This window comes from Bos javanicus, chromosome 17, assembly GCF_032452875.1.
Source record: "Bos javanicus breed banteng chromosome 17, ARS-OSU_banteng_1.0, whole genome shotgun sequence".
NCBI lineage: Eukaryota > Metazoa > Chordata > Mammalia > Artiodactyla > Bovidae > Bos > Bos javanicus.
Genome location: NC_083884.1, coordinates 44,667,875 through 44,686,581, shown reverse-complemented (window position 1 = coordinate 44,686,581; position 18,707 = coordinate 44,667,875). Strand labels below are relative to the sequence as shown.

At 41.6% G+C, this 18,707-nt stretch overlaps 1 protein-coding gene across 4 annotated transcripts; it reads right to left on the bottom strand.

Moving 5' to 3' along the window:
* Nucleotides 1-4,588: 4,588 nt before the first annotated feature.
* ZNF10 (zinc finger protein 10) lies at nucleotides 4,589-18,546 on the bottom strand. 4 transcript variants are annotated; one of them, XM_061384392.1, is made up of 5 exons: nucleotides 18,457-18,546; nucleotides 15,528-15,617; nucleotides 13,769-13,895; nucleotides 13,407-13,502; nucleotides 4,589-8,562 (listed from the first exon to the last, which is right to left on the bottom strand). In XM_061384392.1, exons 2-5 carry the CDS (start codon nucleotides 15,558-15,560, stop codon nucleotides 7,103-7,105), a joined length of 1,716 nt encoding a protein of 571 aa, XP_061240376.1. In that variant the 5' UTR covers nucleotides 15,561-15,617; nucleotides 18,457-18,546; the 3' UTR covers nucleotides 4,589-7,102. The 4 variants fall into 4 exon arrangements, with proteins under 4 accessions (XP_061240376.1, XP_061240375.1, XP_061240377.1 ...); XM_061384391.1 differs by lacking the exon at nucleotides 18,457-18,546 and adding an exon at nucleotides 17,214-17,664 and having other exon boundaries at nucleotides 15,528-16,309; XM_061384393.1 differs by lacking the exon at nucleotides 15,528-15,617.
* Between the last annotated feature and the right edge of the window lie 161 nt (nucleotides 18,547-18,707).

Genomic DNA, 18,707 nt, shown 5'->3' with positions numbered 1-18,707 from the left:
AAGGTAATTATTGATAAGTATGATCCCATTGTCATTTACTTTATTGTTTTGGGTTCGAGTTTATACACCCTTTTTGTGTTTCCTGTCTAGAGAAGATCCTTTAGCATTTGTTGGAGAGCTGGTTTGATGGTGCTGAACTCTCTCAGCTTTTGCTTGTCTGTAAAGCTTTTGATTTCTCCTTCATATTTGAATGAGATCCTTGCTGGGTACAGTAATCTGGGCTGTAGGTTATTTTCTTTCATCACTTTAAGTATATCCTGCCATTCCCTCCTGGCCTGAAGAGTTTCTATTAAAAGATTAGCTGTTATCCTTATGGGAATCCCCTTGTGTGTTATTTGTTGTTTTTCCCTTGCTGCTTTTGATATTTGTTCTTTGTGTTTGATCTTTGTTAATTTGATTAATATGTATCTTGGGGTGTTTTGCTTTGGGTTTATCCTGTTTGGGATTCTCTGGGTTTCTTGGACTTGGGTGATTATTTCCTTCCCCATTTTAGGGAATTTTGCAACTATTATCTCAAGTATTTTCTCATGGTCTTTCTTTTTGTCTTCTTTTTCTGGGACTCCTATGATTTGAATGTTGGGGCATTTAACATTGTCCCAGAGGTCTCTGGGGTTGTCCTCATTTCTTTTAATTCGTTTTTCTTTTTTCCTCTCTGTTTCATTTATTTCTACCATTCTATCTTCTACCTCACATATCCTATCTTCTGCCTCCATTATTCTACTGTTGATTTCCTCCAGAGTGTTTTTGATCTCATTTTTTGGATTATTCATTATATTTTGACTCTTTTTTTACTTCTTCTAGGTCCTTGTTAAACCTTTCTTGCATCTTCTTGATCCTTGTCTCCAGGCTGCTACTGCTACTGCTAAGTCACTTCAGTCGTGTCCAACTCTGTGCGACCCCATAGACAGCAGCCCACTAGGCTCCCCTGTCCCTGGGATTCTCCAGGCAAGAACACTGGAGTGGGTTGCCATTTCCTTCTCCAATGCATGAAAGTGAAAAGTGAAAGTGAAGTTGCTCAGTCGTGTCCGACCCTCAGCGACCCCATGGACTGCAGCCCACCAGGCTCCTGCATCCATGGGATTTTCCAGGCAAGAGTACTGGAGTGGGGTGCCATTGCCTTCTCCAGGCTATTTATCTATAACTCCATTTTGTTTTCAAGATTTTGGATCATTTTCATTATCATTAGTCGGAATTCTTTATCAGGTAGATTCCCTATCTCTTCCTCTTTTGTTTGGTTTGGTGGGCATTTATCCTGTTCCTTTACCTGCTGGGTATTTCTCTGCCTTTTCATCTTGTTTATATTGCTGTGTTTGGGGTGGCCTTTCCGTATTCTGGCAGTTTGTGGTTCCTCTTTATTGTGGAGGTTTCTCGCTGTGGGTGGGGTTGGATGGGTGGCTTGTCAAGGTTTCCTGGTTAGGGAAGCTTGTGTCGGTGTTCTGGTGGGTGCAGCTGGATTTTTTCTCTCTGGATTGCAATGAAATGTCCAGTAATGAGTTTTGAGATGTCATTGGGTTTGGTTTGACTTTGGGCAGCCTGTATATTGAAGCTCAGGGCTATTTTCCTGTGTTGCTGGAGAACTTGTGTGGTTATGTCTTGCTCTGGAGCTTGTTGGCCCTTGGGTGGCGCTTGGTTTCAGTGTAGGTATGAAGGCATTTGATGAGCTCCTATCAATTAATGTTCCCTGGAGTCAGGAGTTCTCTGGTGTTCTCAGGATTTGGACTTAAGCCTCCTGCCTCTGGTTTTCAGCCTTATTCTTACAGTAGCCTCAAGACTTCTCCATCTATACAGCACCAATGATAAAACATCTAGGTTAAGGATGAAAAGTTTCTCCACAGTGAGGGACACCTAGAGAGGTACACAGAGTTACATGGAGAAGAGAAGAGGGAGGAGGGAGATAGAGGTGACCAGGAGGAGAAGAGGGGAAATCAAAAGAGGAGAGAGCAAGCTAGCTAGTAATCAATTCCCTATGTGCTCTCCACAGTCTGGATCCCTCAGAGATGTTTATGGTGTTACACAGAGAAGAGAAGAGGGAGGAAAGGGACAGAGGTGGCCAGGAAGATAAAAGGGGGAATCAAAATGAGAGAGACAGATCTAGCCAGTAATCGGTTCCCTAAGTGTTCTCCACAACCCAGAACACACAAAGAGATTCACAGAGTTGGGCAGAGAAGAGAATGGGGAGGGAGGAGATAGAGGCAACCTGGTGGGGAAAAATGAGAGTCCAAAGGGGGAGACAGCAGTCAAGCCAGTAATCTTGCTCCCAAGTAAAAATGGGTAGTGAAGATTGGGTTCTTAAAGGTACAAAATTGATAACAAATAACAAAGAGTAAAGATTAAAAATCTGGAGTAAAGGTTGGATTCTCAAAAATACAATATTAAAGAAAAAAACAAAGTCACAAAAATTATAAAATATATACATATGAAGTTTGCTTTTAAAAAAAGGGTCTTTTTTTTTTTTTTTTGCAAAGTAATAGTAGGTTATAAAAATGAAAATTAAAGGAGTAATAGAGGACTTAAAATTTAAAAAAAAAATTTAATTTAAAAAATGATAATGGTAAAAATATATCTAGGACTTTCTCTGGTGGTGTTGCGGACAATGTGGGGTCAGTTCATTTTCAGATAGTTCCTTGATCCGGCTTATACTTCTCAAGATCTATAGGCCCCTTCCTATGTAGTCGGTGCTAACTACAGGGTTTTAACCTATCACATCTGTCACTTCCAAGGCGGTTCCCTCTGTTTGTTTTAGCTTCTTCTGTTTGCTGGTCTCTTCAGTGTCTAATTTCCACCCTGACAAAAGGGCACGGTGGTGGTCACTTTTTTAGGCTCACTTGTTCAGTCGTGCTGTGGGGAGGAGGAACACTGCAAACAAATAACACTGGCGTGTGCTTGCAGTGTCTCGGCCCCACTGGGTTTGACCCCGCTCACAGCGTGTGTCCTTTCCGTCTACCCTGCTCAGGCTCTAGGTTGCTCTGCCGGGAACTGTCTGAGGCGGGCCCTGAGTTCTATGCACTTCCCAGGTCTAAGCTGCTCAGGTTCAGGTTCTTGGATACTCCACAGAGGCGCAGACTTGGTTGGGACTGCGTTTTGTGCCCTTCCCCAGTCTGAGCAGCTCAGGTGACCAGGTGCTTGGCAAGCGCAGTTGCCCCCAAGTGGGGGCTGCGACTTGTCGCCTCCCCCATCCCTGCCACTTGGTTTTATGGGTGTACAACTGACGCACCTTCTCAGATGTGCTGTGTGTCTCTTCTGGATAGCTGATCTCTGGATGTGACCCTTCCAGCGGATGTTGACCGTCCAGAATCCCAAGAAGTCTTGGTTAGCAATGAAGCCTGCTTGTAGAGGATGCCTCTCTGTGGCCGCAATTGCCCCCTTCCGGCTCTGGCTGCCCTCACCTGCCTGTCTCCAGCAGGGGATGGGCTGGTCCGCAGCCAGCTAGCTTTGCTCAGTCCTTTGTTCTGTGAGCAGGCCTGGCAGTCTTAGGTTAGGCCTTTTTGCAGGATAGCTATTCCACAGTCTGGGTTGCTATCTCAAGTTACTTCCCTCAGATTGCCCTCGGGGTATTCAGGCCCGGTCCTTACCATAATCAATGCAACCCACGCCTCCGGTCCAGCCCCCGCTTGCTAGTGGTGGATGCTAGCGTCTGCACTGTTTCTCCGCAGGGAGTTGCCATTAGGCATGCAATCTGTGGGTTTTAATTATTTATTTATTTTTCCTCCTGGTTATGTTGCCCTCTGAGGTTCCAAGGCTTGCCACAGACTCGCCAGTGAGAGTGTTTCCTGGTGTTTGGAAACTTCTCTGTTTTTTAAGACTCCCTTTCTGGGACAGATCTCCGTCCCTACCTCTTTTGTCTTTTTATCTTTTACATTTTTTCCTACCTCCTTTCGAAGACAATGGGCTGCTTTTCTGGGTGTCTGATGTCCTCTGCCAGCATTCAGAAGTTATTTTGTGGAATTTACTCAGTGTTCAAACGTTGATGAATTTGTGGGGGAAAAAGTGGTCTCCCCATCCTATTCCTCCACCATCTTAGGACTGTCCCCTAATTTGTCAATTTCTACAAATGCCTCTGAACTTAAAGATCACTCTGGGGAGAATTACTCTCCTACTATATTGAGTTTTTCCATCCTTGACCACAGTGTATTTTTCCACTTATAATGTGTTTATTATGTGTTTTCTGTGTTCCTGAATGTCTTTCAGCAATGTTTTATACTTTCATTGTATAGATCTTGCTCCATTCATTAAATATACCTAAATATTTCATTTTTGTATCATTGCAAATAGGATGGTATTTCATTTACAAACTGTTCACTGCTTATACAAATCAATTTTTGTATATTGATCTAGTATCCTGCAACATTGCCAATTCCCCGTTTTAAAAGTTCCAGTAGACTATTTGTACATAAGAACTTTTGAAGAAAAAACATTCCATCACTGAAGAGACTGTTTTCCCGATCCTAAAAAGGAATATATATTCTTTGAAGAGACTTTGGAAAGAAAAGTACCAAAAAAAGAGAAAAGCAAACACCAATTCTCCCAATATGTAGGTTAACTGCTATTATCTTTTGACAAATCTCCTGAAAGTTTTGAGTGAGATTCATTTCAGTTGTTTGAAGTTAATTTATTTTACATATCTGAGCTTACTCTATATTGACAATTATTTATCATGCTTTTTTCATAACATCACAACATTTTTCATGTTATCAAGCTTTCTGTTTGTGAAACTTTAATGTCTATAAATAACAACTTTTCTATTATCCATTTTTAATATTGCAAATTTTACATTATTATAAGTAATGCTTCAGTGATCATCTACAGACGTACATTCCTTAGGGTGTTAATAATAGTAACATTAGTATTATTAATAGCTAAACACGTACAGTACTTCCTATGTGCCAGGCACTGCTTCAAGTACTTTACACATTATTTCACTTAATCCACATAACTACCTTCAGAGGTAGATACCAGGAGTATCTCCACTACACAGTTCAAGAAAATTGAGCCATGGGTTATCAGAAATTCTAAGAGGCACAGCTGAGGGGCTCCTCTCTTACACCCACAAAGAACTACTGCTTGCAATCAAAACCATTTCTGGTAGGACTACAATAAACACATGAATGGTGTGTAATCACTGAGGAGTTACTCAGCCATAACTGAGGTGCCAGGAGGTTCTCAAAATGTGAGGCCTGGGCCAACTCACTTCTCCTCAACTGCACCAGGAGGAATGAGCTGTGACCTCTCACTTATGCAGGTCTCAGGTCTCTCAAATCTAAGGAGCATTTCTAGATTTGTCCTGGGAGAGAAAGCAAGGGCATCGTCCTGTTGTTCTCAATAGTATATCATTCAGCAATCACTGAGCATCTACTATATGTACCAATATGTATCATTTGCTAGAAAATGGCAAATAATGATCAGCCCCTTCTCCCACCTCGGCCCCCTACACACACACACACACACACACACACACACACACACAAAGAGCCAGAATGAAAGAGAATTAAAACAGATTCTCTTTCTAAATCTTTTTTGGGTCATGGACTTAACAGAAAATATGAAGACTAGGATCCTCTCCCTTGAAGGGAAAACCTCTGTATAAAAGAGGTTGCTTTTGCACACAAGATTAAAAGTTGTTTACTGATCCTCATAAATATATCCAAACACCCACTGAGGGTGAGTGATTCCTTGGGTGATAAGTTCTAATGTGGGTAAAAGGGAAGATATGTGTGACTGGAAGGGAAATGGGAACTCAGCCAGTTCTTGCCAGCAATTGAGTCAGTTTAAAGTAAATGACAGACACTTTAGTGGGACAATAAAGTAATATTAATAATCACAGCTAATGTAATGAAGCACTTCATACATGTCAGGCATATTCTGCACTGTTTGTATGTTACTCGTTTACTACTCACCACAATTCCATGAGGTAAGTGATGTCATCCCTAATCTGCAGAGGAGGACATCTGTAATTCAGGCAGAGAGAGGCCAAGCAGCATGCCCAAGGTTACACAGCAAGTGATGGACAGAGGTGGGATTTCAACTTGGGAGTCCAGCTCAAATATACACTTTTGACCACTGCTTTCTTCGTAAAGATACGAGACTACTTTGGAAGAAGGGTCGCCTTGGGCAGCACTGTTTAAGAGCATACTTGTGCTAGGTATTGCCCAGGCACCTGCTCTGGATCAAATGGAGACCCTTTCTAGTGTGCCCAAATTTGCCACTCTTTTAGGTCCCAACATCCAGAGAAGCATTGTGTTTAAGCTCCCAGGAGCCTTTGGCAGCTTGTCCCAAGGAGTACAACTTTATGACTCCAAACAACTTAGAAGTGATGGGAAAGTTTGCTAGCAGGAGGTTCTCAAGCTTCACTAATAGTGGAATAGAGAAACCAATATCCTTTTTTAATATTTAAAAGTGTCTTCAATCTTCAAATTGTTACAGTGGCACTGGCTAGACTATAAAACATTCATAACTCCATTATCTAACAACTCAATTTTGTTCATTTATCCATATACATGTTTTCAGTTCTTGCCCACATGCAAATATATCTAACCTGGGTAGTACTGGTAGTAAACGTGTTCTTCCTTCACCATTTTTCATGATAAGATCTTCCCTGCTGCTAGCCAAAGTGTGGTTTATACCAGATGCATAAAACTAACTGAACACTACAAAGTGTCCCAGGAGAAAGGGATGATCACATGAAAAATGGGATATTAACTCACTGGAATATAATTTTCTATTGTCTGTTACCATAACTACACCCATTTTTTATCTTCCTCAGCAACAGCTTTCATTTGTCTTTTTGAGGTAGAGCTCTCATTGTTTTGAAGCAAACAAAGCTGGATCATTTATCAACAACTCACTTACCTAATGGTTCCTTCTCAGATTTCAGCATTTAAGGTTTGTCCATGAATGCTCCCAGACCAATTACTTTTGTAGGAATTCAGAAAAACAAGACAATCTGACGTACTAAGGTAAAATTTTTGTGTTTTTCCTCCTCCAGGACCAATTCTCTAATGCACAAAAGTGTAGGAACAAGACTGAAAGCAACTTCTCTCCAAAAGGAGCTCTCAAGTGCTAAATAAAGTTATTGCTCTTTGGGAAGTGGTCCATCTTTATGACCTTAATATGCATTTTCCCTAATAATATTTGTCTGGTATCTAATAACATTAGGGGTATTAACAAGTGCTGTCCCACACTGATTACATGTTAAGAACTGCTCTCCAGTATGAGCTATTTGATACACTATAAGTGGAGAGTTCTGGCTGAAGATGATTCCACACTGATTACATTTATAGGTCTCATCTCCAACATGAACCCTCTGATGCTTAATAAGGTCATTCTTTCTAATGAAGGCTTTCCCACACTGACAACACTCATATGGTTTCTCTCCAGTATGAATTCTCTGGTGCACAATGAGGGCAGAACTCTGGCTGAAGGATTTTCCACAGTCATGGCATTCGTATGGCTTCTCCCCAGTATGGGTTCTCTGATGTGAGAAAAGGTGAGAGCTTCGACTGAAGCATTTTCCACAGTCTTTACACTCAAAGGGTTTCAGCCCAGTGTGAGTTCTGTGATGGACAACAAGATGAGATCTCTGGCTATAAGACTTCCCACATTCACTGCATTCATAGGGCCTCACTCTAACATGAGTTCTCTGATGGAGAATGAGATGTGTGCTCTGTCTGAAAGATTTCCCACATTCAGGACATTCATAGGGTTTCTCTCCAGTGTGAGTTCTCTGGTGCCTAATAAGCCTAGAGCTGTGAACAAAAGACTTTCCACACTGATTACATGTGTACAGTTTGTCTCCTGTATGAGTTCTCTGATGGGTAACGAGGTGAGAGAACCAGCTGAAGGATTTTCCACATTCTTTACACTCATAGGGTTCTTCACCAGTATGAGTCTTTTGATGTCCTATGAGGTGAGAACTTCGGCTGAAAGATTTTCCACATTCCTTACATTCATAAGGTTTTTCTCCAGTATGAATAAGACGGTGCCTGGTAAGATTAGAACGCCAGCTGAAGAATTTTCCACATTCCTTACATTCATAGGGTTTTTCTCTATGCGCACCCTTTGATATACCAAGGGATGTACCATGAGTAAGAGAATTGTTATCAGGGCATCTGTATGATTTATCTCTTGCTTGAGTTCTTGCAAATTGAATAAGGCGGATGTTCTGACAGAAAGTTTGACTGGATTCATTACCGTTGCTTGCACAGCTTTCCTGATGGCCACTGAAAACCAAATTGTGTTTCAAACCTTTAGGATTTGAGTCATGTTTACAGAAATACTCTTGCAGTACTAGTTGAGAGTGCAGAAAACAGTTTCCCCTGTACTTCCCATTTTCACATACTCTCTCCTGAGGAAGTACTTTCTTTTGGGTGAATGCCACTTGCCTCAGATGTCTCTCCTGGCTGTCCTGGGGCCTGTCCAACTGACCGCCACAAGTCCAGACTTCTTCCAGTGACAAATACCAGAGATCACTCTTTGGCATTCTTTCCATTTTAACATCACAGGAGTATTTATCATTAGAAATGCTCTTATGGGAAGTTGATTTAATTTCAACTGAAGTTTCCAAATCTGAAAGAAATGGAAAAGCTTCTATAACTGAAAGAAGTATTAAGGTCAGAATGGTAGGATGGATGTAGAAAAAAGTATGTTAAGTCCTGTAATGTTGCTTTCAAATATGGTTTTGTAACTGTGATAGAGAAAAAGGGATAGAAGACTCATTGACAGGAAATGTGATGGGCTATAATATGCATATAAAAGGAGCAAAGAGAGTAAGAGAAACCACAGGATTAGCTGTGACATGTGGGATCAAGATATTCAATGCTGGGGTGGCAGTTTAGGAAACCCACAGAAGGGGCTGCTGCCATTACCTAATTCAACTAATGATGATATAAGAGCCTAATGGGTCTACTTGCTGCCAGGCCCTCCTCTGACATGAATTCTTCACATTCCTAAACCATGAACACAGCTCTGTATCAGGAAATGGTTCTTATGTATATCACCAAAGCAGTGCAGAATAATTCCAGGTGTCTGACATAGTGAACCTTTCAGAAAGGCTGTGTAATAGGCTGGAAGAGCAACTGCACCTAAGTTACCCAGATATGGCTTCTAACCTAAGCTTTGCCACTACTAGCGGTGAATTTAGACAAAGTGCTAAACTTTTCAAAAATCATATTGCTTATCTGTCATCTAAGGACCTATAAGGTTATCCTAAGTATCATATAAGGTGGGAGTTCATCACCAAAGCAGTACAGTTTGTAATGCTCACTGCTGTCATCATTCCTGCCTTCTGCTTTGATTCCTTTGTTCTGAGACATCAAGACTTTATTAAAATTGACAGGACTAACACAGGATATTAACTCAGAACCTGAACCCTAATTCACATTCTCCTGGACTTTTCACCCTTCTGCTTATACACATGCATACTACTGCAACTTACTTTCCCCGGTTCAGAGCCTGTATTTGTTTCTCAATGCCTTTTGGCAAAAATGTTTGTTTCTGAAATCTAGAAAAAAAGCCACAATTTACCCAATATCACCTCTTCCTATATAAGTGGGGCAATATCTATTCTTACCTGACATACGGGGTGAATTGTGTTCCCCAAAGAAGATATGTTGAAGTCTTAACCCCCAACATTACAGGTTATGATCTTATCTGGAAACAGGATCATTGCAAATGTAATTAGTTAAGATGAAGTATTACTGGAGTAGGAGGACCCTGATCCCATCTGACTGGAGTCCTTACAAGGAAAGGAGAGGAGACACAGAGACAGACACACAGGGGAGCTGACCATGTGAAGATGGAGGTGATGTGTCTATAAGCCAAAGGGCACCTGGGGCACCAAAGTTAGGAGAGGCAGGAAGGATCCTCCCCTGAAGCCTCAGAAGGCACACAGCCCTGCCCACACCTTGGCTTCAGACCTCTAGAACTGTGAGAAAATAAATGTGTTGATTTAAGCCACCTGATTTGTGGAACTAGTTTTAGTTGCCACAGGAAACTAAGACACCTGGCAAATAATCCCTGTGCCAGGCTCCTAACTGCCTTCTTTATACAACCCAATCCCCATTCCCAGTCCTAATTTTCATTCACAACTTTGTTAGTCATTTGTTTCTTCCCCACTCTGATTTCTCTTTTTTTTTAATTGTGATTAAAAAAATATAACATATAATATATGTTATATATATATTATATATATAATATATATACATATAACATATAACATAAAATGTGTATATATATATATATAAAATAATATATATATACATATAACATATAACATAAAATGTACCTATGGCTGATTCTTGTTGATGTATGAGAGAAAACCACAAAATTCTGTAAAGCAATTATCCTTCAATTAAAAATTTTTTTAAATGCACCATCTTAACCATTTTTAAGTGCATGATTCAAGTATTAAGTATCTTCACATTTTTGTGCAGCCATCACCACCAGCTGTTTTCATCTTGTAAAATGGAAACTCTATACTGTTAAACAATAATGCTACAATCTCCTCTCAACCCAGTGCTCAGCAATTACCAGTATATTTTGTGTCTTTATGATTTTGGCTACTTCAAGTGCCTTATATATGTGGAATGATACACTATTTGTTCTTTTGTGACTGATTTATTTCACCCAGCAGACTGTCCTCAAAGTTCATCCATGTTATAGAAAAGTGCAGTTATTTACTTCCTTTTAAAGGCTTAACAACAGAGTTCATTGGGCTTCCCTGTGGCTCAGTGGTTAAGAATCCACCTGCCAATGCAGGAAATGTGGGTTTGAGCCCAGGTCAGGAAGATCCACCTGGAGAAGAAAGTGGCAACTCACTCCAATCTTTTTGCCTGGAAAATCCCATGGACAGAGGAGTCTGGCAGGCTACAGTCCATCAGGTTGCAAAAGAGCTGGACATGACTAGCAACTAAACAATAAACAGCAACAGAGTCCATTGAGTTGGACTGTGAAGAAAGCTGAGCGCCGAAGAATTGATGTTTTTGAACTGTGGTGTTGGAGCAGAATCTTGAGAGTCCCTTGGACTGCAAGGAGATCCAACCAGTCCATTCTGAAGGAGATCAGCCCTGGGATTTCTTTGGAAGGACTGATGCTAAAGCTGAAACTCCAGTACTTTGGCCACTTCATGCAAAGAGTTGACTCATTGGAAAAGACTCTGATGCTGGGAGGGATTGGGAGCAGGAGGAAAAGGGGACGACAGAGGATGAGATGGCTGGATGGCATCACCGACTTGATTGATGTGAGTTTGAGTGAACTCTGAGAGTTGGTGATGGACAGGGAGGCCTGGCGTTCTGCGATTCATGGGGTCGCAAAGAGTCAGACACGACTGAATGACTGAACTGAACTCAACACTTACAAATACCTCTACCCTGATGAGTTTTGATAGGCACATGCCATCTTTTTCCTCTCCTCTACTTCATGCATCAAAATCCCATGGATAAGTTTTTCAAACTACAAATGCCAGCTGGAAAATTCTAAAATGAACACATATGATGGGGGGTGGAGCTGGGTATGGACAGACAAGTCTGAGTAAAGCAACAGAAAATACAAATGTATTTAAAGTCCTAAAAATATTCCACGTATTCTGTAACATGGGAGATAACCCACGTGAGTTATCTTCAAAATCTGTAGCACCCATTAATGAACTCATTTGAGTTTTTAAAGCCATCACCCATAATACTTTTCATTTTAATAATGAAGTTCCCATGGCTTGTAGATTCCCTCAAATTCCAGGTGATTAAGCACATATATGGAACTTTAGTATTTCTTTGACAATAAATTTTCCACCAAAATGTAAACTGTTGGTTATACAGTTATTTTTGGATACTTGTCAACAGATAGACATCCAGGAAAGCTTGCTAAACTCAACACAGGAATGGAAAAAATACAGACAGGAAAAAATAGGGAAAAAAGAGAAACGGAGAACAGTTTTTCCTGCTATAGCTCCAAAGCAGCTGAGGGATCAAGTACTTTCCAGTGTCTAAGAGACCTTCCCTGAGACAGGTATTTGATACAGTCACCTACAAGGCCCAGTGTAAAAAGGTCTGAAACAATTTATGACATTAAAGGGTAGAAACAGGATTTCCCTAGTGGCACAGTGGATAAGAATCTGCCTGCCAGTGCAGGAGACATGGGTCCAATTTCCGTCTGGGAGGATGCTAGATGCCATGGGCAACTAAGCCCATGCATCACAACTACTGAAGCCTGTGCGCCCTGAAGCCCATGCTCTACAACGAGAAGTCACTGCAATGAGATGCCCGTGAACCACAACTAGAGAACAGCCCCACTAGCTGCAACTAGTGCCAACACAGCAACAAAGACCCAGCACAGCCAAAAATAAATAAATAATTTTTTAAAAGGTATAAACAAAATGAAAGCTCAGAAAACCTTAGGGAACCTGTACTTAACAAGTCAAAAGATTTCACAAAGAACAGGAGGTGAAACTTCTAGGATGACTGAGACTCTGGTTACACCACACGGGAAGCCTGAAATGCAGGGAATGCCTGGTATGTGTGGATGTGTCAGAGGGAAACGGCTGTGGAGGGTTACAGCATGCCTGGACTGCACTGGGCCTGGGGGGCCATGGTGCCCACAAGGGTACAGGGGTCACTGGCACGTGTCCTGGCTTCTCTGCCCCATGTGAAGTTGGCCATTGGCAGCATGATCCAGACCAGGATGGCTGGCCTGAGGAGAAAGATGTCAGGGCACTGAGCTTAGAAACAGAGGTAAGGGAAATGATCACTCAGTGGGAACAGAGGAGGAGGAATATGGAGGACTGCCTTCTATTTCTTAGCCCAGAAGGCTGATCTGCTCTACACAGGGAAGTTGGGAAAAGGAATGATGCTAGGAATCCTCATAACAATCTGAAAATTGGAGATGTGAAGATTAAAATGAATAGGAGTAAATTGAAAAAGAACATTAAATAAAGCTAGAGGACAGTGAGAAAATAGGTGTTTTTGAGAGCAGCAATTCTGGGAAGGAAGGAGAGTTACGTCAACAAGGACTGGTGAGTTGTTTGTAGCAGTCTTCTACCTGGCAGAAAACAAACCCAGAGCAGGAGCGGGTGATGAGGTCCCAGAGCAGAGCTTACACAAAGCAGCAGAATGAATGCTATGGGAAGGGACACAAGATACGGAAAGGACAGTCAAAGATGAGAAGTAATTCTATGATAAACAAGAGGGTGCACACGCTAGAGCTAGTGGTAAGAATCAAGAAAGCACTATGAACAGGGCTGGAGCCAAGCACATCCACAGAAAGATAATTTTCATGAATGCAAATTGAAGTGTGACAAGACTGAAGAAGGCAGCCGAGCAATGGGGAAACAGAAGGTAAATAAACTCAGTCTTTGTCTTTGAAATGTGGAAAACTAGTGACCAGCGATTCCTTCTCTGAGCAGGGGATCTGGTCCTTACCTGGTTGGGTCTCTTGGTGAATCTCTCTCTCCACCAGCCACGGCTCCTCCCCCTTCTCCAACCGCAGGATCACATCTGGTTTGGGAAGCTGATGCCCTGTTTACAGTGAAAGATAAAGTACTGGGCAAGGGTTAGGAGCTCCAGCCTAGATACAAAGAAACATCCCAGTTCAAGCCCAACTCCTGACCCTTCAACAGTCCTGTGGGGGCTCTGAAGAATAGACAAGGTAGGGCTACAGAGGCAGCAAAATATACACTTCTTAAAATATACAACATATAATTATATACAAAATATACAATTTCTTAAAATTTAACAAATCAAAACAATTCCCTACCCACCACACAAAGAGAGGTCGGTCTCACCTAAAGACACCAGGTTTCTGTAGTTTTCCAGCATCACATCTTTGTACATGATCTGCTGAGCAGTGTCCAGCAGTTTCCACTCTTCCCTGGTGAAGTTCACAAGTATATCCTTGAAGGTCACCAGTGTCTACAACATGAAGCAAATTTGAGCCTGATGTGTATCTCTGCTCCCCCACTTTCCCAAATATTAACAAGAAGACTAGGCAGATAGCCCTTGGGTAGGGAAAGAGAATAGAACATAATGTATTCTAGGAATGAGTAGTATTTATGTCGACTTCTGGACAAGCCCTAAAAGGAATGGTATTAAGTATGCACTGTCTAGAAACCAGCTTCATGTTACACTTTAGGTTAAGAAACTGTCAGAAACACTCTCATTTAAATCAAGTAAGTCGTAAACAGCTAAAGCAAGGAGAATCAGTTAATCTACACGTATGTGAAATAATTAGAACCTAATACAAGGCAGGAAAAGAAGGGAAAAACAGTCTTCAATTCAAGTACAAATTAACGCTTAAGAGATGAATGTAGCCATGTTTCATGACCTCAAATAATTTCTAAAACAATTTTCTTAAACATTGGTAGGCACTAAAAAATGGAGAAGAGCTTATATTTTATAGTAACAAAATAACAGATACAGAAGCAAGGTTTTTATTAGCCACATCAAAAAGAACTGTAGATGACACATAGAAGGAAAAAAACCCATTTGAATGATTGGGTGTTTTTCATCAAAGATCTGTGAAGATAAAAAGATAGTAGAATAGTGGGCTTTTTTAATGTTGAAAGAAATGAACTGTCATGCAAGAATATCAATACTAGGTGAAAATATCTTTCAGGAATGATGAAAAATACATTCTCAAATAAAGTTAAACAGGATTTGTTACCAGCAGACCAGCTCTAAACGTATGCTAAAGGGAATTCTTCAGGCAAGGAAAATAATTCAAGAGAGAAATTTTAAATCTAAAGAATGACAGATAAGAAAGACAAAGAGCAAATATTTGGGGACTTCCCTGACGGTCCAGTGATTAAGACCCTGGGCTTACAATGCATAGGGTGTGGGTTCCATCCCTAGTCAGGGAACTAAGATCCCACATGCCATGTGGCGTAGCCAAATAAAGAAAAAAAAAAAAAGGGAATATCTAGATAAATACTGTAGATTACTTTTCTTAAGTCCTTCAAAATATGTAGGACAGCCCAAAGCAAAGGCTATGTTCTCTGGTAGGGTTTTCAATACACATGAAGCATGAGGGGGTCATCTAGGACAGAAGCTGAGAGAGGCTGAAGAAGGGTTCCCCACCCAGTCACTCTGTCCCCAGAGGACCCACCCTCCCCCAGGCTCTTCCTGTCTTCATTTTAGTTACTCCTGGATAATTACACAACGTATCCCCAAGGTTCTCCAAACAGGCAGTCCCCAGGCAGGAACTAACAAGCCAGCCCCACACCCAAGACCACCAGGGACCAGAGAATCCCTCAAAAAGGCACCAGTATCCCCAGTTCTGTCATCATCTTTGAGGGAGAAAGCTTGCTGTGTGCTCAGTTCCTCACTATGGACAAACAGCATCTCATCAGAATCCTTGATAATCCACACATTTCTGTTCAAGCTGTTTCTTTGATATGAAAGGAAATAAAACAACTATAAATAAAGCAAACAAAATAGTGCCAGTCTTCAGGGGGAAGTGTCTGACATATGGATCCCTTAAGAACCCTTAACCAAAAATGGATTCCCAGTTGGAAAACAAAAAAGAATGAAGGCAGCCCAACTTACGTGGGACCGGACAGTTAGCAACTCAGCCTCCATGCCCTCCTTGTTCCTGACAGAACTTCCTGAGAAGCAGGAGATATCGAGCAAGTGAAGCTGTGGGAAAGGAAGAAACTTGAGGAGAGGTGCTGTGATCAGGGGCTTGTTAATCATGAGCCTAGATTCCCTCAGACCAGCTGCATGTACCTACACACCCACATAGAGGACATCAGACTGTTCCAGAAATACATGCACAGAGACTGAAATCCCCAGGAGTAGGAAGAAAAGAGCTCCAAAGACTGCCTCCCCTCCACAATCTAGATTTCTGTGTTAAGTTTTATCTGGAATTGAATGGTTCTAATACTATATTGAATCCTCTCTCTTTTTAAAAAAAATCTCTTTTATTATTCAAGTATAGCTGATTTTCTATGTTGTGGTAGTTCCAGATGTATAGCAAAGTGACTTAGTTATATGCACACACACATATTCTTTTTCAGATTTTTTTCCCTTATAGGTTAAAAGGAAACCATACTATAGTTGATTCAAATCATATGTCTGTGTCTGGTTTATTTCGTTCAGTGTAATATTTTTGTCAACTACAAATTGGCACTTGTCATCTACCTCTATAAGGACTAAGTCATCTGCTGCTGCAGCTGCTAACCTTCAACACTCCCTGAAAGGAGTTCAGGGTGGAGAGCAGAAATGAGGTACTCTGTGCTCGGTGGGGGCAAAAACTGACAGGATACATCTTCAGTTAGATATTTTTCAGGAGCAGATTTAAGGAGCCCAATTCTTGTTTCTCTTCATATCTAGAAAGCACCGAAATCCTTCATGTTGATGATTGTTCCTCGTGACAAGCAAAAGCTTCACCAGACTAGCAGAAACCTTTGGGAGTATATATACTTGATTGTATGCATTCCCCCTTCACCAAAATCACAAATATACTGACTTTCTCCCCTGCCTCTTTGGATCTCAGATGTTGTCTCCCGGGCTCCAGTCTTCGTTTTGCCCCAAATAAAACTTAACTCACAACTTTCATGTTGTGTATTTTTTCAAGTTGACATTTTGGTTCATACAAGTTGTAGCCTGAACCAGCATTTCTCTTTTTAATGGCTAAATAATACTCCTCTGAATAGATCCACCACATTTTATTCATTCATCTGCTGATGATTATACCTAAGAGTGGAATTGCTGGCTTATATGGTAACTTTATGTTCAGCTTTTTGAGAACTCACTGATCTGTTTTCCATAGTGATTACATCATTTTACTTTCACACAAGCAACATACAAGGGTTGCAACTTCCCCACATGCTTGCCAACACTTGTTATACCATCTTTTAAATTATATACCATCCTAGTAGACAGTTAACTTTAGTCAACATCCCTAATGTGACTAACACTTTTTTAGCTAGCATTCTGGATGGGCTTTCTTAGGTGGCGAAGGGGTAATGAATTAGCCTGCCAATGCAGGAGACATAAGAGATGTGGGTTTGATCTCTGGGTCAGAAAATCCCCTGGAGTAGGAAGTAGCAACCCACTCCAGTATTCTTGCCTGGAAAATTCCATGGACAGAGGAACCTGGCAGGCTACAAAGAGTACAACATGACTGAGCATGCACACACATTCCGGATGACAATCTGTCTTCCCTCTTCTTTTTTTTTCTTTAACAGTATATTCTGTATATGAAGTATAGATAGAACTTATATTTGTCACCTTCTCCATATACTTTGGGTGGGATCTATATAATTTTGATGTCAATCTTTTTGTCAGCCTCTTGAGAAATGCCAACCTCTTCTTAGACATTCATACCAGATGTTAGATTATATACAAATTTGATTGCTTTAAGTGCTCTAGTGTCAAGAGAAAACAAAAAATATAATTATGAGATGAGTCTGAAAAATAAAGCTAGTTTAAACACATACACACTTCTAGTTAAACTATTTGATTCAAACAACAAAAAGAGAAAACTCAACAACTGAGGAGAAGGCGATGGCAACCCACTCCAGTACTCTTGCCTGGAAACTCCATGGACGGAGGAGCCTGGTAGGCTGCAGTCCATGGTGTCTCGAAGAGTCGGACACGACTGAGCGACTTCACTTTTCACTCTCATGCACTGGAGAAGGACATGGCAACCCACTCCAGTGTTTTTGCCTTGAGAATCCCAGAGTCGGACACAACTGAAGCGACTTAGCAGCAGCAGCAGCAGCAGCAGCAACCACCACCGAAGGAGCTAGAGATGCAGTTTTTTTGTTTTTGTTTTTTTTTAAAGACCAACACAAACTTGTTCTATTTTAAACACTGAAAATACTAATATGACACGCAATTCTGAAGAAGATAAATGATAAAATGATTTCAATACGTAAAAAGTTTTTAAATGAATATTTCAGAGTAAGAAATAGAAATCGGTCCAGCTCTTTTTGCCACAAAACTTATTAAATGAAACTTATTTTATCAACGCTTGGAGCATATAACTTTTACAGTATCCACGACTAGAATACGGTCGTGTATATATATATATATTTCAAAACCAGTATAACCACGTTGGATTTCTTTTATGAACGTTAACACATTCACAGTTAAGACATTTCCTGCTCTAACAAAAAAAGAGCATGATCAGATCACGTTTAGCAGACGCTGGAAAGGCCAGATGCAAAAATTTAAACCTCTGGCCTCAGTTGGGAAGAAAAAGGAAACAGGAACAGAAGAATCCTTATTTCTCATGGGTGAGACTATGTGGCTCGGACTCCCCAGCACCGTCCGGCGCAGCGGGCATCAGGGTCCAATCCCACCAGCACGACCGCGCGAATCCAAGGGGCTCCGGGGATAGCTCAGCCCAGGAAGACCATAGGGAAGAACCCTTGTTGGTGAAACGATCGTCCACCTCAGGGAAGAGGTGAGCAAACAGCGGTGCCCGGTCCGCTAGGAAGCAAACCACGTCCAGCCCTCCCGTGCATACCTATGATCGGCACCTGCAGGCGCAAAATAACCGTCACAAAGGCAGCGGCTCGGCGAGCTAGCCCACAGCCGGGCTCTCGCGCCTCGCGGGTCCACAGGACAGGCGGCTGCAGCGTGGGCCCCGCCCGGCCTTCTGCTCCAGCCCCAGCAGCCCACGCCGCGCCCCAATCCCTCGCGCAAGCGCTCCACGTCCACTCACGACCAGCCGAGAAGCGTTATCCGAACGCAAAACCCAGAGACGCTCCGCAGGGT